Source organism: Onychostoma macrolepis, chromosome 20 (genome assembly GCF_012432095.1).
Source record: "Onychostoma macrolepis isolate SWU-2019 chromosome 20, ASM1243209v1, whole genome shotgun sequence".
Taxonomy (NCBI): domain Eukaryota; kingdom Metazoa; phylum Chordata; class Actinopteri; order Cypriniformes; family Cyprinidae; genus Onychostoma; species Onychostoma macrolepis.
The window spans coordinates 9,357,403-9,379,192 of NC_081174.1; the positions used below are offsets into that span (position 1 = coordinate 9,357,403).

Genomic DNA, 21,790 nt, shown 5'->3' on the forward strand with positions numbered 1-21,790 from the left:
AAATGAGTCACAGAAAGCTGTGTGACGGTTACATTTTCATCCTTCTAATGAATAAAAACAAAAGTGTTTGATTTTTATTTATTTTTTTCTTCTAAATATCATTATCAAAACAAAGTAAATTAATTAAATGAAGTGTTTTATTTATTTATTTTTATTTTTTTTTTATGGACCGTTTGTGCTTTGGAATATAAAAAAGTTAAAATTGTTTTTTTTTTTTTGGTAATTCTGAGAAATAAGTCAGAATTGTGAGAGATAAACTCGCAACTCTGACTTTTATATCTTGCATAGTGCAATTCTGTTTTGTTTTTTTCCACCATGGAATAAAGAATAAAAAGTTAATTGTGACTTTTTATCTCACAATTCTGACAAATTTTCTCGCAATTGCAAGTTTATATCCCAAAATTCTTGCTTTTAATCTCACAGTTCTGATTTATATCTCACAATTTGGAGGAAAAATAACGCCTGCATTGTGAGATATCTCAAAACTCTTACATACTGCAATTCTGTCTTTTTTTTCTTCCCACCATAGAATAAAAAAAGGTATTTTCAACTTTTTATCTGACAAATCTGACTTTTCTTCTCAGAATTGCACATTTATATCTCAGATTTCTAAGGATAAACATCAGTATTGTAAGAGTTAAAATTGCAATTATGAGAAAAATGTCAGAATTTTGAGATAAAAGAAACACAATTACCTTTTTAATTTTTTTTATTTTTATATAAATCCTGTAGTGGAATCAAGCTTCTGTGATTGATTTTTTTTTTTTTTTATCTTCTTTCCTAATGCTGACTACTAAAATAATGTTAAAATGTATATGTGGGTGTTTTTTTAGCATCAGTTTCCTTCAGCTTTATAATAATGAAAAACCTGAGAGGCTACGAAAGGCAAGACTAGATTGTAAATTCTAGCCAGATATCCAAAACAAGCAAAGCTTCTTACAGTGGCAGTGTAATAAATATGTGTGTCACCAGGGGACGCTCTCTGTATGCCTGATGTAAATGCACTGACCTGATTCTGTACACGTCTGCCTGAAAGTGTCTTTATCTGGGGTACAGAGTTTCTTTCTGTGCTTTATTTATTTATGGCCCAACCCATTAACCTATATACAGTACATCATCCCAGTCGCAGTCTCAAGCCTGTGCTGAAGTGTGTTTTATTTATGCGCACGTTGACCTCACACACACGACATTCATGCATGTGGAAAATGTCTTGTGAATGTCAACTGAGCAGTGGACAAAAGATGATTTATTATTCATGTGTCTGTTCGACGGTGTGTGGACCATTCACACGCTCTCATGTTAGGATGGATAGTGAAATCGACACAGAGTCTGGTTTCAAATAAGCCCATGAATACGGAAACTCTCCTGTAATAAATGCTTATTTTACAACATCTCAAAGGTAGCATCTACATCACATCTAGTGAGAAAAATAGTGCAAGTGAAATACTTTCCTCTTTAAATCAAATATAATGGGTGCCAACAGTGTCTTCCATCGTGTGTGGCATTTATAATGTTATATTTTGTGTCCTGCAGGGTCAGATCACTCTCATGGATGCTCCAGTGTTCAAAGCCATCCAACCTGAGGTAAGGCTATTGTTCATTATAGTATGTGCTAACTTATGTACAGCGTCCAAATGTTACATTTTACCACTCCTTCCAGTTGCTGGTAAATAAAAAAAGATGTGCTGTGTATGGACATTTTTTTTTAGACCATTAAATGATCTAAATTTGCTTTTTTTTTTTTTTTTTTAAACAAACAAATATAAATATAAACAAATAAATACACACACACACACACACACACACACAATATATATATTACTGTAGTATTGTAGTTTTTATATAAAAATGTGTATTTTGTGTTTTTTAATTAATTTATTTTTTATTTGGTAAAGCTGTCCACTTAGGGAAAGTTGTTGGAAGATAGAGGATGTGCAAGTTGCCTTTTTTTTTTTTTTTTTTTTTTTTTTTAGCTGGTTATGTTCATGATTTCAATCACTTACTTCACTTCAGGTGAGGTCAGACTGCTTAAAACATAATTTTGCTGTTACTAATACAGTTAGCAGCCAACTGGTGAGTTACTTTTTTATTTACATTTTTTTCTCTCATTTAGCACTTTCAGAATGTTTGTTTTGGTCAGGGTGTGACTGACTCACAAGTGGCATACTCTCACTGTCAGCCATGCACAGTGTGTTAAATTTGGACAAGTTCAATAAAACCAGCCACTAACAATAAAATAGCCCATGATTTTTGGAGCTGGTTTATGTGTGGCCACTGCCGTAACAGTTCCAGAGCTTCCCAGAAGAGGGCAGTAAAAGCGCAGTGAAATCTTTCTGTTCTGTAGGCTCTTCATCCATTGGATGCTTCCATTGGACTGAGTGTATACGTTAAACACCCACACCAGATAAAATATTACACTGGAATATTTTTTTTCTTGACGGAGCTGCTTTTTTTATTATTTAAATATTTGTGACAAACAACACATTTCATTACGGCAGAAGCATTATTGCGGTAGTAGCACTATACTCGAGATGAGTCAGCCTCCATCTCTCAATAAAATGGCTTCTGCCACAAAAACATACAAATTCATAATAATTTTGTTTCAAATATGTTTTCCTTAGAGGATAAATGAATAATTCACCCCAAAATAAAAATTCTGTCATCATTTCTCAAACCTGTAGGACTTTTTTCTTTTGCGGAACATAAAAGACGACGCTCTGAAAAAATGTCTCAGTGTTTTTTGTTTAGTTTTTGTGTTTTTTTTGTTGTTGTTGTTTTTTGTGTTTTGGTTTGCTATGCTTTTGTTTTACTTTTTGTTTTGGTACGTGTTTTTTATTTTGTTTTGTCCACAATTTAAAATAAAGGGGACCAAAATGTTTTGATTCTCAACTTGCGGCAAAATATCTTCCTTTGTGTTCTGCTAAAGAAAGAAATTCATGCAGGTTTGGAACAATATGAGGGTGAGTAAATAATGACAGCATTTTTGGGGTGAACTGTCTCTTTAAATGTGAAGAATATTACACATGTGATGGCACATGGATGGGGAAAAAACTGTGATAAATATCTACAAAAGACTTGGTGACCGAACCATAGAAGAAACCCACAGCTATATGGAGTACCAAATAAATATCTGTGGTTATTTTCCTTATTGACATCTGGGCCTTGGTCTCCATTCACTGCCCTCCATGTCGTCCTCCCTCTCTCTGCTCTTTGAACGATTTATTAGCACAGGCATGTTTTATCCACCGTCTGTAAGGTTGGGCTTTCAGCCACACAGACTGTGATTTATAGAGCATTTGATGAGGCTACCACACATTGAATACTAATGTAGCGTTTGGGGCTTTTTTCTGACTGTAAGAAACAAAATCATGACGACTGAGGGGAACTAAATGTTATATGATTTGTTTAATGTGTTTGTGGGAAATTACTGTGGCTGGCGTGCATTTTCTTTGTCATTATTTATGGTAATTACAGTAATTTGTGTAATTAGGTCTACTGTGTTCTGTCGTTGAGCGGTTTGATTGATTATGCAGCGGTGTTGTTTGGCTTTGATTGTCTTGGCAGCAGTTTTTTGGATGTTTGCTTGGAGAGGAGAGGGTGAAATTGCAGGTCTCCTCTTTGAAAAGACGAGGTCTGGTTCTCTGGAAGACGATACTGAGCTAACCTCTGATTTTCAAAATGTCTGGGATTGATTTAGCGAGGCGGTTTAGCCAATATGCGTATCAGTCGACAAATTATGTGTATAGATGATGGTTCTTTCTAGATTTTCTGGGTCTGATCTGGCTTTCTGTCTCGTTTTGTATGTATCTGGCAGTTTTAGTATTCTGTGGAAGGGATTTGTTGAAGGATTATTTGCGCTTTCTCTGAATCTGGCAGCACATCCATTTGCGTCGTTGTGTAACATGAGAGTGAAAGGCAGAGGGTGACGTAATGTGAATGTCAGGCTACTGCTTTATCATGCACTGTTGTTTCTGATATTGCACATTGTAAAGTTTGTGTGTTAGTGCTAAGACAAAAGATAGTGTAGCTGTATTCTTATTTTGACAAAAATATGTTGTCGTTCTGCAGATGGTTGGGTTTAATTAAAATATATTCAAAAGTTTTATTAGAGGCACCAAGTAGCAAGAAAGTTAAAGTCATTCTATAGTAATTCTTTTATATTGAGGCTTTGTATGGAAGGATTTTCCGGACTATTTTCAAAAGCAATTGCAAATTGTATTTTCAATTGCGTTTTCCACATGTGGGCGCATAAATTGTGACATAATCCAAATGCAATTTTCGCTTTCGTGAATGCACAGTGACTGCCACATTTTTGATATTTTAAACATAAAACATTGAATACTGATATTTGAAATTATTTCAAAATGAAAAGATACTTTGAATGTGAAATTAAAACCGCCAGTAGGTGGCAGCATTGAACGAATCATTTAAATGGGTGATTCATTCAGGAACGAAACACCACCATGTTGCTCAAAACAGCGCTGTAGCCGTTTGGATTTATTTTTATACATGTGTGTGTGTGTGTGTATACATACATATATATACATACATACATACATACATATATATATATATATATATATATATATATATATATATATATATATATATATATATATATATATATATATATATATATATACATACATTTTTCTGCCCCATATCTTGAATTTTGTGATCATTCTTAGTGCATTTTATTAGACTGAATCATGCAGTGAAAGAACACTCTAAATGCGCACGTGATCTAGTCTAGACTTCATCATCACGTAATGTAAGCATGCACTCTGTAGGTGTTTTGTGTGGTTTTGCAAAATACTCGATAATGTCAAATCACATATCGTTAAAACAACAATTGCGATATTAACGCAGACATATAGGCCTATCGCTCACCCCTAATAAATAAATAAATAAATATTTATATATATATATATATATATATATATATATATATATATATATATATATATATATATATATATATATATATACACATATACAGTGGGTACGGAAAGTATTCAGACCCCCTTAAATCTTTCACTCTTTGTTATATTGCAGCCATTTGCTAAAATCATTTGTTCATTTTTTTTCCTCATTAATGAACACAGCACCCCATATTGACAGAAAAACACAGAATTGTTGACCTTTTTGCAGATTTATTAAAAAAAGAAAAACTGAAATATCACATGGTCCTAAGTATTCAGACCCTTTGCTGTGACACTCATATATTTAACTCAGGTGCTGTCCATTTCTTCTGATCATCCTTGAGATGGTTCTACACCTTCATTTGAGTCCAGCTGTGTTTGATTATACTGATTGGACTTGATTAGGAAAGCCACACACCTGTCTATATAAGACCTTACAGCTCACAGTGCATGTCAGAGCAAATGAGAATCATGAGGTCAAAGGAACTGCCTGAAGAGCTCAGAGACAGAATTGTGGCAAGGCACAGATCTGGCCAAGGTTACAAAAAAATTTCTGCTGCACTTAAGGTTCCTAAGAGCACAGTGGCCTCCATAATCCTTAAATGGAAGATGTTTGGGACGACCAGAACCCTTCCTAGAGCTGGCCGTCCGGCCAAACTGAGCTATCGGGGGAGAAGAGCCTTGGTGAGAGAGGTAAAGAAGAACCCAAAGATCACTGTGGCTGAGCTCCAGAGATGCAGTCGGGAGATGGGAGAAAGTTGTAGAAAGTCACTGTGCCTGAGCTCCAGAGATGCATTCGGGAGATTGGAGAAAGTTGTAGAAAGTCAACCATCACTGCAGCCCTCCACCAGTCGGGGCTTTATGGCAGAGTGGCCCAACGGAAGCCTCTCCTCAGTGCAAGACACATGAAAGCCCTCATGGAGTTTGCTAAAAAACACCTGAATAAGATTCTCTGGTCTGATGAGACCAAGATAGAACTTTTTGGCCTTAATTCTAAGCGGTATGTGTGGAGAAAACCAGGCACTGCTCATCACCTGTCCAATACAGTCCCAACAGTGAAGCATTGTGGTGGCAGCATCATGCTGTGGGGGTGTTTTTCAGCTGCAGAGACAGGACAACTGGTTGCAATCGAGGGAAAGATGAATGCGGCCAAGTACAGGGATATCCTGGACGAAAACCTTCTCCAGAGTGCTCAGGACCTCAGACTGGGCCGAAGGTTTACTTTCCAACAAGACAATGACCCTAAGCACACAGCTAAAATAACGAAGGAGTGGCTTCACAACAACTCCGTGACTGTTCTTGAATGGCCCAGCCAGAGCCCTGACTTAAACCCAATTGAGCATCTCTGGAGAGACCTAAAAATGGCTGTCCACCAACGTTTACCATCCAACCTGACAGAACTGGAGAGGATCTGCAAGGAGGAATGGCAGAGGATCCCCAAATCCAGGTGTGAAAAACTTGTTGCATCTTTCCCAAAAAGACTCATGGCTGTATTAGATCAAAAGGGTGCTTCTACTAAATACTGAGCAAAGGGTCTGAATACTTAGGACCATGTGATATTTCAGTTTTTCTTTTTTAATAAATCTGCAAAAATGTCAACAATTCTGTGTTTTTCTGTCAATATGGGTGCTGTGTGTACATTAATGAGGAAAAAAATGAACTTAAATGATTTTAGCAAATGGCTGCAATATAACAAAGAGTGAAAAATTTAAGGGGGTCTGAATACTTCCTGCTCCACTGTATATATATATATATATATATATATATATATATATGTATATGTGTTTTTTTCAGCATATTATTCATTCATCTACTAATTTATTCAATTATTTATATATTCATTTTGCTTTTATTGTTATATCTGAATTACACTTTTCCTTCCCCCTAAAAATCACAGAAAAAGTGAACTTTAATTGGTAGCTTTGTTTTTCTGTTACACAGTCCTTTTCCAAGTTCTTGTTGAGAAATGCTGCAAGGTTGACCAGACTTTATGCCTGTAGTCAAAAGTGTGTTTCTGCAAGATTGTTCACACTAATAAGGTTCAGATTGAGTGTACAGCAGACCCGTCCATATGCAGTGTGATCCTGTATGGCAGCAATATGAGCTCACGGCTGTAATGCAGACCAGAGGCTTTTGTACATGCATTAAAACACTAAAACTTCATGAAATGTCTTTTAGAGTGATGTGTAAAATTACGCAGCTTTTTCCAACCTACATGCATGCAAACATCTCCGGTCTGTTCTCTGTACCACCCCATTAGCCTTTTTACAGGCGCTTATAAGCACGCTCTGACCCACAATGCCCTGGGTGGAATGGAGAGGTTTGTTTGATTTGAATGGAATAATGCAATGATATCAGTGAACTGGCAGTCCTGCCTGTTGTTATTGGTTTGCTTTAATTAATGGCGGATTTTATCAACTCTGCAGATGTTGCTAAAGATTTTTTGATGAAGTAGCTCTATTAAAGCAGCTCGTGTTTCAGTATAGGTTGTTAAACACATTGTAACAGAAGCCTGATGCTTTGGGTTTTTTTGTGCCTGGGTCGACTGCAGTTCATTGCGTTTTCTATTGTCTGTGTGTGTTTTTGTGACTCTGGGTGTGTGTGTGTTTCTTTGCAGGGGAGGTTAATTGTTTTTGAGGCTCTGGAAGCAAGAGAGATTTCGATGATTTGTGATCTGCTGAACTAAAATGAAATGTGTGTGAGAGAGCAAGCGATAAAGAAGCAGATGTGGTTCTTTGTTATTCAGTGACATTTTCAATCTGAAGGTCACTTGGCCGCCTCACCGTCTGTGTGCAAAAATGAGAAGAACAAAAAAGAAGAAAAATAATGGGATTTTTTAAATAAATACCCAAACTTTTTTGAAAAGTTTTTCGAAACCAGTTTGTTTTTCTTCTGTGAAACAGAAAAGTAGATATTTTTCAGAATGCACAGGCTGCTCTTTTCCATAGAATAAAAGCATAGTGACCAAGGCTTTAAATAGGCACCACAAAAATATTATTAAAGTGGTACATGACTAATGTGCTATATTGCACATATTCTGAATGAATTCTGATGAAATTTTTTTTCATGGAATATTTATATTTAATTTTAGATTTATTTAAGTTACTGAAAACAAGTTTTAATTTTAGTTTAGTTAACATTAACAATAACACTGCTGAGAAACAGGCTGGAATTGACTAAAAGAGTGGAAAATTGTCTCTATATTTATAAAAAAGAAAAAAAACCTTCAACTTTCAAATATTATCTGGTTTATCAGCCATAACACAAAAATGTTTATCAGAATTCCTAATTAAAACTTGCTGAATGAAGACACATAGAGCCTGGTTTTGATATTGATAATGCCGCAATATATAAAGAAGTGCTTTTATGGAGGTTTTTGTCATTTTTATATCACCTTTATCCTATGAAAAAAGCAGCTTTGACAACTTGCCGTTTTTGTGTTCCACTGAAATAAAGTCATATGGGTTTGGAACGACATGAGGGTGAATAACTGATGACAGAACTTTTATTTTTGAATGATCTATCCCTTTAACTTTTATGTGGTAGAGATACTGATTTTAGTTTAGTCTTTGATAACCCGTGGTTTCCTTTTGCAGTATTGCCTCAGGAGATGCTTTCATTGGGTTTGAAGGATAATAGGTCAGCATCTTTAATCAATTTGGTTGCACAGAGCCACATGAATGGTACACATGTATGTTCAATTGTAAAACCGCCCCTGTAAGTTGCACTGTAATGCATCTGTAAGCATTAACAGTGGAACCAATGGGTTTCTCTGGCCTTCATGACTATGACGCACATTATTGTTCAGTCTGGCTTGGACGGAGCAACATGTTGCATACGTACTATCGTGAAGAATGCTGGTAGGGTCTCGGAAAAGACCACTACAGACACACATGAGCCAGTTACAAACTAGCTGCACAGATCACATGGCAGTCTGCCCGACACATGGATGTGATACATAACATGAGAGATTATCTTAAAACCTGCACTCTGTCTTCGTGCTCTGCTATACAGGAAATGCAAAAAACGTGGTGAAGGGCCCAGCAATCCTGAAAACCATAAGGTTTTCACATTACAAGAAGTGGATCCTTGTCTGTTATATAATACACATTTTCATTTACATTTCTGCTAAGACACTTTTTTTTTTCCCCCTTTCTGTTTTTTTATTTTTTATAATAAGTTTAATTTGCTTGGAAAATTAGCTGAAAATGTACTCGCCCTCAGGACATGTAGATGAGCTTGTTTCTTCATCGTAACAGAAATTCAGCATTACATCACATGCTTGCCAATGGATCCTCTGCAGTGAATGGGTGCCGTCAGAATGAGAGGGGTGTCATCACAATAATCCACAAGTAATCCACACCGCTCCAGTCCAGCAATTAATATCAATAATATAATTATTGTAATGTTTTTATCAGCTGTTTGGACTCTCATTCTGACGGCACCCATTCACTGCAGAGGATCCATTGGTGAACAAGTGAAGTAATGCTACATTTCTCCAAACCTGTTCCGATGAAGAAACTAAACTGCATCTTGGATGGCCTGAGGGGTGAACTATTTCTTTAATTTAAGTACTCAGTGGTATATCAGAATGTTTAACTCCTGGTTAAACACTGTTGCGGGTGGTTAGTGAGTAGGACACAGCATATTTGCACAAAAATCTAGCATGCTAAAGTGGTGCAACCATTCAGTCAATTCCTCTCTTCTTTGTGTCTCTATTTTGGACCCAAGTTTGGAGAGTTTGGACCCAAGATCTTTTCCTCAGTCAAGTCCCCCATCTTCCCTCATTCTGAACTAATTTGTGACATTTGTATAGTAGCATTTGCTTGGCGGGATGCCATGTGATCCAGGCTCTATAGAGCCGTTCAGATTAATGGACAGTACATATGGCGTGTTCACTTTCCCTCTTGTGCTGTTTTTACAAGGCGAAACCTCTCAGAGCAGAGAGAGAATCACTGGAACACAGTTTCTAAGAAAAGTCTTCTATTTTAGATTTATAATCTTCAGGTGAGGATCTGTTTCAAACACGCATGCAGAAATTGCTTGTTTTTCTAGATGTGAAAAAGTATGTTCTTAGTTATCTGGCTTGAGCTTGTAGGATTTGTGATGTTAGTTAACTAACTGAAAGAAGTTTTCCACTCCACTGTAAATTATGTCATTATTTATTTGTCTTGATGTCTTTCCAAACCTGTATGCTGTTGTTGTTGTTTTTGTTCTGTTTTTTTTCTTTCTTTCTGGGGAACACATAATGACTTAATTGCATATTATCGTCTGAGAACCTCTCGGGATGATCAAGATGGTCTATTGTGAGTTCACTTTGCTTTAGATTAGTTTGGGTTTGTTTGGAGCACTCACAAATTCTAGTAAACCATTCCTAGACCCCTGAAAAAGCGTGAAAACCCACCAAATGTTGGATGATGGTTAGATTTTGCCACGACATTGAATGCCATGATGGAAAATCTCTGTTACTGCCCACTCATTCCGTGAGCATTAGTATTAAATCTGCATATATTTTTATAGTCCATATAGTACTGGCTAGAGACGTCTATTTCCTTGCCGACTGTAATTCTTTGATTTCCAGCTCCCCTGTTTGTCTGATTTTGAGCTGTGGATAGATGGTTGAGCTCCAGGTTTCCAGACTAGGTGATGATATTGAGGTTCAGTTAATGTAAAGTGAATTAGTGTCATATCCTGAATTTGTCACAAGGTCAGAGTTTTGACGTACAGTAAATCATTGTCACCCCTGCCAAGTTCTCTTCTATTACTGCTCATCTCCTATTATCTTATGCCTGGTTCCCTGCTGGCTAATCTATTTCCATGAAAACCTCCCAGAATGATATAAGAACAGCCTGTTTTATTGTTTAATTTGAAAAAAGAAAAGAAAAAAGTTTGAATTTAAGATATAAAGTTGCCAGTTGATTTTTGTCATTTCAAGACATGACGAGTTGTTCTGGTAGTTTTAGTGGGCGTACGTGCATCTGCACTCGCATAGATACATCAGTGCTATTACATCTTAAAATTATGTTGCATTTTAGAAACAGTACAAGCCTTTTCAATAGACACAAAAGAAAGTGGAAGAAAGGGAACATAAAACACAGCTATGATCCCTTTTCCATTGACTTCCCACAGCTTTAAAGACTTTTGTGAGATAACAAGGCTCCCTGTGAACAGAACTGACTTCCTCCTGTTTTTGTTTGAAGGCTTGAAATCTATGAAACGGAGAATCACAGAGGATTTTTCCCTCCTTCCCTTGTTTCTGCTGTCTTCCATGAGTTTCCCTGGGTTTATTGCTTTGTGCATTATTCAATCTGTCACTGCCAGAACAAGACACAGTATTTGACATCAGCATACTAATGCTTTAGCCGGCTTTCCCTTTTTTTTTTTGTAGTTTATGGTCAGGAAAATCAAGAAAAAAGAAAAGAAACATTCTGCGACGAGTGAACGACGCATTATTGTCACTGGTGTGAAAGTAAATACTTATTTGACTTACTAAAATGTAAATCTTTTTTTTAACATTTGTATGCTACTTTTATTCTGGACTTTTTGTTTGATATTCTGTCTCTATCAGTTAAAATAAACCTACTATAAAAATGATAAACCCTGCTTTTTTTTTTTTTTAAGTGGGCAAACTTACAAATTCAGCAGGGGATCAAATAATTATTTTCCCCACTGTATATATGGATATAAAAAAAAAAAAAAACTCGCGACATGTTCTGCATTGGGCTAACCAAGACTTGTCATAGCACATGTATTTTATTGTTCTTTTAATGGTTTTGAGCGCTTCTATTGTCCTCATTTTGTAAATCGCTTTGGATAAAAGCATCTGCTAAATGAATAAGTGTAAATGGAAAATACTCTTAACAACTGCAGATTCAAATGCTAGGTTAATGCATATTGCCTGGTAAAAAAAAAAAGTTTGTTTGGCTTTTTGTGCGTTTCGTATGTCTTGTTTTGTTTTGAGTCTTGTTTTTGCACTAAATAGAAATAAAGAGATCGGCTGAACATGTACGATTACCTGTGTCTGTCCTTCTTCAGGTCAACACATATATTCATGGAAAAAATCAGTTTGCCATCAGTTGTCAGAAGATAAGAGCGATATCTTTGTCATGGCATCCTTTCAACGTTTAAGGGGATTTTCAGGCAATTTGAAAAAAGAATGTTTTGCAAAACTGCAATGGAAACAGTTTTTTCACATTTACAACTCACTTGGCATACATAAAAGTTACATTCATTCTTTAATGTACTGTAACCTCCAAGAAACACCTCATACATGGCCACTCTCAAGTATAAGGGGTTTTCCTTGCCTTTAATGCTTGGATAACCCCTTATTTACACTGCACACATCTGTGATGCAATACGGCTCCGACACGGCCACTGTAGTCAATGCTTGTGTTTGTATCAGCCACGCCGCGGCACGTTTCTGAAAGCATTCCAGAAGTGGCTCTCCATGCTGCTTCACTATAGATACACACCTACATCTCCTTTGATAAAAAAATAATGGCTAGTGCGGTGGCTGCGATTATACGTAAACCTACCAACATCAGTCACCATGACTTATCACAAGGAAAAATTTACGTTTTAGTCACATAACATTGGTTAATGCAAATGCTGTCCTTTCGCAAGTTTTTTTTTAGCGACATCTATAAGATATCAAAGATTTGTACAAATCTATAATGGAAACCCAACTAATGTTGGAAAGCCACTTGTCCAGTCAGATTCAAGAATCGGAACTTACTATTATACATATATTAAAGGTGCACTAAGCGATTTTTGCCAAACGATGTTCATATTTGAAAGCACCAAAACAAACACGCCCATACCCCAACAGGACCTCGCCCCTATTTTGAAATCTCCGCCCCACACGTACGTACGCAACCATGGCAACGATGATTGCGGAAACAAGTGAAGGTAACACAAGCATATTCAAACAAAAGCCAACACAGATAAGTTGTGCGAAACGAAGCAAAATCGACGTTACTTGCCTATCAAGAAGAAACAACACAACCTCGGCGTCCGATTCGAGGCCCCCCCCCACATGATTGTAAAGCGCTTTGGGTGTATTGCAATACACATTAAAGCTCTATATAAATGCCTCATTCATTCATTCATTCATTCATTCCCGCTCCTTGAGTTCTCTCCACCGCTGGAAAGCTGCTCTGATATTTACGTGGCTCCTACCTTTTGCCTGATAGTAACACTTCACACTTCTTTTTAATGTTTTGTTTCTCTGATATTTTCCTTTTTTTTTTTTATCTGCCATCGCTATAGTCGATCTGCTAATATCTGTCCTGTGAACTCAAATTGAGTGCTCTCTTCTCTCTTCGTCCCCTTATTGCTTATTGGCTTCAAGTGTGTTTTGGGACTCGGTCCGAAGCGGTGGTCAAAAGCGTTTTTCAAAAACCGCTTGGTGCACCTTTAATATACCAATGAACTTGGATGGATGGATGGCAATAATATTGCAAATTGCGATATTGAGGCACCCAAAATAACCACAAGGGAAATTATTTCAGTGCTGTCCCTGTTTGAAGAACTCAATGATAATCTTGACAACTGGCCAACTGGAACAATTACATTCAGTTAAATTCAATAAAGTCACTGTTCAGTCCACTTCTACCGTAGTATCAGAAATGCATTACATCACTGAAGAAGAACGGAAATCTGCCATTAACCTTGTGATTTTGTTCTCAGAGTGGGTAGCGACTGATTTCATTAAATCTCAGTAGGTGATTTTCCTCATCACAGATTCTGAACTCTACGCTGGGGGCTCAGATGTGTTACACATGGAGAAATGGATTCGGCAGAAGTGATTTCATTGGCGCGTCTCGGTGGTCGTTGGTGCTGGAGACACAATGCAGAAAGCACACTTACTTGGAGCTCTGTGTGTGTTGGCTCACTACTCACATCTGTGTTTGTGTATGTTGCTAAGCTGCTACCTCCACAGGTTGCTGACTCATTAAGTTACTGTTTGCTAGTGTGACCTCATGAGAGATTGCGGTTGTGCTGCTGCCGGGTTTAAGTTCACAATGGACAATCGCGATGAATATGTTTGATGGTTAATTTCATTGTTCTTGAAGTCCCATCATGGAATCAGGCAGCTCTTCTCCCTTTACTGACAGCTGATGGGAATTAAATCTCTCTGTGTGGTTGAATGCATATCAGAGTTTGTTTTTGTATTTTAATGGTGCTAACAGCTTGTTTGAAACTGAATCTCTACTGGAAAATGTCTGAGCGCTTGGCGTAATTATGCAACGCACGGTTGCATAATTATGTTGTGGAATTTCCAAATGTGAATTTCCAAGCGTGGCCGATATGTCGTATATTAGACTGTCACGACGGCTTATGTATTGGCGCTTAGACGTTTCTTAGATGGCAGAACAGGTGGAGTTGAGTTTTCATGTTCATGTTTTGGAGATTTAGCATGTCAGATTGATGTTTATTGAACAGTGTTGTTGCCAAATACACATTGTTAAATATTATTTTAAGAGCTTTTCCATTCTCGTTCAGTCAATCATTCAAGCCATGCGAGCGAGACGGAGGATCAACACGATTTTCGGACGATTGGCATGTGATTCTGAGATGACTTCTGTGTTTGGATGCAAAATTAAGTGTACAAAGCGTGACGGACTGGGAAAGATTCAAACTTCTGCTGTCAGAGGCCCCATTAATGATGTTTTCTTGGGTCACTGGTCATGAGTGATGCTCGCCCTATTTCAGGTGTCCCGAGTTGATTTGTTTTTGGCATTGTAGGCCAATCGCGTCTCCTGCTGTGCTTGGTTGATTTGATTGTTTCCGTCCAGTTTCTCCAATCTCAAACCAACTGGAACGTGATTATTTTTTCGTGACTCTTTTTGTTCTCTTGTTATTTTTGCAGGAGCTCTCTAGTTGTGGCTGGAACAAGAAGGAGAAACACAGTTCAGCACCCAACGCTGTGGCCTTCACACGACGCTTTAACCAGGTAAACCATTAATTGGATAAAGACAGTGATTAACTGTAGACTTGCAGCTGAGAAGGTTGAAATGAACAAACCTGGAGAATTGGAATTTGCAATTGCTGTGAGTGTTTATCTGAGTAAGTGAGTTATTATAAATTAAAATCATCTAAAGATTAAAGGACTTTGGCAAGGGTCAGTGGACTGGCAAGGGGCATGCATGGTGGTCATATAGTTGGCAAATTAAATAAACATGAAGACAGTTTAATAACCTTTTATAATGACAGCGGCTTATAAAACAACACACATATGAACAAATAGTAATACAAAAGATTTAAAGATACATGGGTAACACTTTACAATAAGGGTACATGGATAATAATGTACTAATGCCTAAATACTTAATTCATCACATACTAATGATTATTAAAGGTGTTAACTAATTATAAACTAAGTTAGTTATGTTGGGCCCTCTCAAGTAAAGTCATGTCAAAATCAACTTTACCCATACACTAACATCAACTAATGGCTTGTTAAAGTTGATTTTGACATGACTTTACTTGAGAGGGCCCAACATAACTAACTCATTATTAACTAACAAGCCATTAGTTGATGTTAGTGTATGGGTAGTTAATAATGAGTTGACACAATGACACATTAACAATGTGAGAGTGTTCTCCTTATTCCTTACACCACCAATACAACAAACAATGATTTTTTAGTTATTTTATTATTTATTTACATAATTTCACATATATGGACTCAAATGAAAGTCCAAACATAACGTTACCTCTAAAGACACACCGAAGGTCAAATGTTTCGCATCCAGAAGCTCAAAACAATGCTGTTAATTACTATACATAACTTTCCAAAACAAACAAAAAAAAATGAAATGCAAACATGACTTTAATTCGGTTTACAAAAGCAGAAGACATTTATTAGCTTAAAATATCGACATTACCGTAACAACAAACCTCACACATTTCATTTTTTTTTTTATGTACAGTAATTAACAGCATAGTTTTGAGCTTCTGGACGCGAAGCATTTGACCTTCTGTGTGTCTTTAGAGGTAACATTATGTTTGGACTTTCTTTTGAGTCCTGCTGAGTTTTTTTTAAAATATGTTTTGTAACAATGTAAAAGTCTTTGCAGTCACTTTTGATCAGTTTAGTGCATTCTTGCTGTATAAAAGTATCGATTTCCTTTCTTTTTAAGAATTTATTTTTTTTAAAGAAATTTCTTTTCTTTTTACTCTAAACTTTTGAGCAGTATTGTGTCGTTTCTGAAACACACTTTTCAATTTAAAAAAAAAAAAAAAAAAAAGCTAAACTGGAGAAACAATTTGCACATTAGATTTTTAAACATTATCATCAGTAGCTTTTTATTTTAATTGTTTAAAATATACTTTTCCATTCAGAATTATACTCAAATATGTGTGTGGTCAGCCAGTTTACTACGACAGGAAACATGTTTATTGTTTCTGTGGCCACATGTGTTGGAGAGTTGGTTTGTTTTAAATAAAAACTTCAAATCCTACAAAGCGGAAAATAAGGTTTCCAAGTGGTTTGTGTTAGGGATTGGGCATTAAAGTGCAGAAAAGTGTTGGTCCAGGTAAATGTTCGGGTCACGAGGGGTGGAGGCCTCTCTAGTAGCTCAGCTTCCAAGGGCTGGCATGCTTGTAATGCGCTGGCTGAGCATGTTTGCGAATGAGTATGTTTCTGGCCTAAATCTCTTGACTTTATTGCCTTGGATTGGCTAAGTTGGAAAATTACGTCGCCGTCAAGGTTCTTGTTAACAGAATTTGGACTCTATGCTAACACAACACGTTGTGATTGTATGTCACATTCACTCCAGGTGAATGAGACAAGTTGGAATCTAAACTTGCATTTACATTTTGGCTCTACTGTGAGCAGGTAATGGCAATGTTTGAAAAGCTTATCACTGCGCTGAGGCCTGTGTGAAGATGTTGGATGCACACCACTAGGGCTGGGAAACACTGACTTGATCCAGTTGGCCTTTGAAGAAATATGCAGCCCCCTCTGAGTGTGTACAAGTTTCTGTGTGCAATCGTTGCTTCATAATTGGCAGAAGCTGACAGTGTGTAACCAGAAGGGAATGATTATTGATTAAGCTTATATGCAATGCAGAAGTTGTTTTTGCATCTCTCTACTTTAAGACTTAAACGCACCCTCACAGACGCAGACTTTCTCCCTTGATGATATGGCTAGCGCTCTGTAATAAATATGAGAATATCAGTGAGGAATTTGTGTTCTGTGGAAACTTCTCTCAATATACATCCTGAAAACAGCTAAAACGGCTGTTAAACACAATCGCCTGCCAACACAAATGTACTTTCTGAAGGATGATACTTAGAAAGGCGAGAACAAAATGTCCTAAAAAACTGGAACGTAATGTCCTAAGGTTACTGAACTATATAAACTATAACTGAACTATAACTATTTGAATGATTCAAGACTCATTCCTACAGGAAGTCTTGTTTTGTTCCTGAATGAATCAGTGCTTTTGACCAAATTAGTCGAGTGACTATTTCAATGACTTACTTAACAGTCACTAGTTTAGTTTCATCATTCATACTGAACTCTAACTATATGAACTAATGTCACTGAACTATGTGTTTTATATGTGTCAAAATTAATTAAATTAAATGTGTCAAGAGAAAAACTGACAGAAACAGCAGTTGTGAGTGGGGTGACCAACCCTAGCTCCGCCCCTGTGTTAATTGTGTTAAATATTTTTAGCGCGTTAAACTGAAAAAATTAATCGCCTGCATTAACGCAACACAACTGCTGTTTCTGTCAGTTTTTCTCTTGACAAGAAGTGCATTTATTCAGTTGCAGAACGTCTTTACGACCACATCAAACGGAAGATGTTTCAGACATGTACTCCAGCTTTGCCTCAGCGCCAGGTGTGAGTCAAACGAGCACAGAAATGCGCGCTGTAGCCTTTATCATTTAATATCAAAGCGTGAAATAAACTACGTGCATGCAATGTCGTGGTCAGTTACTGTAGGTCATGAAGTTACCAAAAAGGTGAAATACAGCTGCCTTAAAACTGTGCGTGCATGTAATATATTTTATATGAGTCACATGTAAGAAAATGTCTCTTAAATGGTTTTTAAAACTGTCCTGGAGCAGCCCAGCACTGTCTCCCTCATCTAACGCATCCGATTCAACTCGTCAGCTCATTAGTAGAGACGAAGTGGGACAGAAAAGGTAAAGAGAGTTGAAAGAAAATACAATGCCTGTCAGATCCGCGTCACGTTCAGCAGCGGCAGCTCTTAAAGAAACAGCAGCCAAAACAATCTAATAACCAGCTGCTGTGATGTCTGTTAATCAAAGAAATAATAAAAAAGAGGAAATCGATTACTTTTATAGCTTTAAGGATTCATCTATATTTAATTTAGAATTTAGCGTTTGATAACTTCAGTTTCAATTTCTGTATATTTATGCTGAAGGGCATAGGTAAATGTGACATTTATTATAATTGGTTTATGTGAAGATTATTTTTAGTTCACTTAAATTAGAAGTTATTTTTTTTTAAAGTCTAGCAAATGTTAAAATTGAAATCTCTCAATTATACTGTAATGTTGAATGGCTATAGTCAATGGTTAAATATTAGGGGGAAAAACAATTTTATAGAGGCATTAGTAGTATTGGTATCAGTGATACTGGCCTTCAGTCATTAAAAAAAGGGGAAAAAAGGATGCCATTAAACAAATATTAAAAATATGCAAGTCATTACAAATGAATAATTAAAGATATTATTAAAAATAAAGACTTATGTTGTTTGAACATTAATTTGAAGATTGAATTTGAAATTATTGCAATGTTGAAGTATATTTCAAAACTTTAATGTTAAGTGGGATTAATCGTGATTAATTTCAGAAAAAAATTTGATTAATTAGTTATTTTTATTTTTATAATCGATTGACAGCACTAGTTTATATGTTTCAAAGTTACAGTGGGGTCTCCTGTGTTTTTGTAAAACCAGTAGTCTAGTTAAAACCAGGTTTGTTATCTTTCAGTAGAAAGCTGATCATCTGTAGATTTGTGTAATGTGATTGTTCACTGATTATGTATACGTTTGTCATCATTCAAGTGATGGTCATTTAAAGGAATAGTACACCAAAAAATGTTGGTAACCGAAAAACGGTAGCCACTGATTCTGTAGTATGGAAAACAGTACTATGGAAGTCACTGGCATCTTTTGTATTTGTATTCTTTAAAATACAAAAGAAAGAAACTCATATAGGTTTAATGTCATGGGTGAATAAATGATGACAGAATGTCCACTTTTTGGTGAACTCTCCCTTTAAAAGTATAATGATATAATGTACAGTATGATAATTAGTAGTGTGCCATTTATTCAGTGTTTAGTTGACCATTGATAATTTTGTCATCTTTAGTTGATAATATGTGCTTTTTAGTAGGTTAGCCGATCATCAATACTTTTCTCATCATTATATATAGGTAGCTGATCATATGTAGTTGGTTGGTAGTTACTGATCTTTTTTTTTTTTTTGAACAGCAGCAGATTAATCAAAGTTATTGACGGTTTTCTGGATCAGTTGTCTTGTATAACTCATTGTCATTGTGTAAAATGAAATGTTGAAGTTGTTTATATGACTATAAACACTGGTAAAGCACTCTTTCCCTAAATATACATGTTTTTTTCTTTTTTCTCTCTGGCTAGACCTTTATGCTCCCCACTTCAAAGACTCACAAATTAACATTTTTGGTCTGTCATGCACAAACATGTAGTGTATTCATATTACATTTACTCTTATGTACTCAATACAGGAAACAATGCAAGCAAACTCTGGTATAAAAATACACTTATGCAAACACACGCATACAGAACCTAAAGTTTACCCATGGACAGATGTTAAAAATTAGACACATGTGGGTATCTTTTACCAGGGGATATTTGCATAAGGTCTGTTTTTTTTTTTTTCAGTCCTGTCCCCTATTTCAGTTTGTTCTTTTTCTTTCTTTCTTTTTTTGTCATGTTTTCCTTGACTTCGATGAAATAAGAGGAGCGTGGAGATGAAATATTATCTAATGGAGTATGTGGGGGAAAGATCTGCATGAATAGAGGCTCAAAATCAGGCTACAAAATTGATTTCCTCTTTGTGTAATGCAGGTGTGTGTAATGCAGCAGCTGCTGTGAATGTGTGCTCATGCGTGAGATGGAGTTTTTGCGCTGTGTATTTGTGTTTCAGTTTAAATGTCTGACGTACCATGCTGCCTTTTCTCTTCATTAGTCGTTAGAATTCAATTCTTTCCACTGGTTTGAGGCGTTCCGGCTTCTCACAACAACAAACAGGGGAACACACAGTAGGGGAGATGGTGAAACAATGACCTCACTGTGTGTGCGTCCCAGCATCAGACGTGTGGGGAGGGACGGGGAAAGAGGGGTCGCGGGAAGGAAAGGACTGGAAAATCAACAGGAGAAATGGAAATGGGGCGGCTGAGGTTGGCAGGGGTTGGAGGAGATGAAGAGTGATGTTTCAACAGTCCATGTCTGCAGTTGCATAACGTCTGAAGCTTAAAATACAATGTTTCTTCTTGTCTCTTGGCTTCTCATCTCCTCTCATTCTCTTTTCTTCACTTCTTGTCTCATTCTGTTCATGTCTTGTTTAGTCTTTTTCCCTTTTTGTCTCGTCTCAGTCTTGTCTTGTGCTCTTCTCTTCCAGTTTAGTTTCATCTTTTCTCGTCTCTCCTCTTAGACCATTCTCCCCTTGTCTCTTCTCGTCTCGTCTCTTCATTTTCTTGTACTTTTGTCTCTTCTCATCTCAATTCTTCTCAATCTTCTTCTTGTCTCCTCTTTTCTTCCAGTTTCCCATCTCATGTCCTCTCGTTCTCTTCTCTTTTCTTCTCCACTTGTTCTCCTTTTGTCTCGTGTTATCTCTTCTCATCTCAGATTCTTTCCTTCTCTTTTTTGTCCTTAGTCGCTTCTTGACCCCCGTTGTGTTTTCTCATCTCACAGTTCATGGCCTTGTCTCGTCTCTTGTCTTCTATTTCTATCTCCTCTTCTTGTCTCAACTAGTCTCTTCTCTAATTGTTTTTGGTCCTTGTTTTTTCTCTCCTGTCGCTGTCTTTGTGTCCCCTTTTCCATACTTGTCATCTCCTCTCATTCTCTTCTCTTCTCGTCTCTCGTTCTCTACTTGTCTTGTCACTTTTGATCTCAATTCGTTCCAGTCTCTTGTGTTTTTGTATTGTGTTATTTATTCTTATTCTTACCTTTTCTCTTATAGTCTTGCCACTCTTGTTCCAGTTTTCAGTCTCATCTCCTCTAGTTTTCTCCTCTGTCTTGTCTCTTCTCTGCACATTCTTCTCTTGTCTCATGTTGTCTGTTTTCATGTCAGTACCTCTTGACTCATCTCACCTAGTCTCCTCTCAGTCTTTTACCCCACCTTTTCTTTTCCCATCTCATCCTTTATGGTCTGGTCTCTTCTCTTCTAGTCTCATCTAGTCTCATTCTCTGTTTTTCCTGCTGTACTCATTCTCCTCTTGTCTCATTTAGTCTCTTTATCTTGTTCCTCCTTATTTTGTCTCTTCTCTTGCAGTTTCATCTCTTCTAATTGCATTTGCTCGTTGTCTCTTCTCCTTTAATTGTGTTTATTTTTCCATGCTTATCCCCGTTCTCATTTTTTCTCCTCAGTTCTTGTTTCTCATTGTCTTCTTGTCTTTTCTTATCTTTTCTCTCTCTTAATTTTATTAGTTCTATTCGTATCTCTTCAGTTCTCCTCATATCTCTTGTTTGAAGTTTCCAGTCTCAACTCCTTTTGTTCTCTTTTCTTTGATTCTTGTCTTCTTTGCACATTCTCCTTTTTTCTCATGTTGTCTCTTCACATATCAGTTTCTCTCATTCTCATCTCATCTCACCTTGTCTCCTCTCAATCTCACCCCATCTCAA

General features: G+C 36.7%; 1 protein-coding gene across 5 annotated transcripts in view; it reads left to right on the forward strand.

Moving 5' to 3' along the window:
* The window catches only part of ralgps2 (Ral GEF with PH domain and SH3 binding motif 2), a 123,256-nt gene that overhangs the window by 40,045 nt on the left and 61,421 nt on the right, over window positions 1-21,790 (forward strand). For all 5 annotated transcript variants that reach the window (XM_058756826.1, XM_058756829.1, XM_058756830.1 and 2 more), the window contains exons 5-6: window positions 1,534-1,584; window positions 14,794-14,877. In XM_058756826.1, coding sequence (XP_058612809.1) covers window positions 1,534-1,584; window positions 14,794-14,877 — 135 coding nt within the window. The remainder of the gene's footprint in view (window positions 1-1,533; window positions 1,585-14,793; window positions 14,878-21,790) is intronic.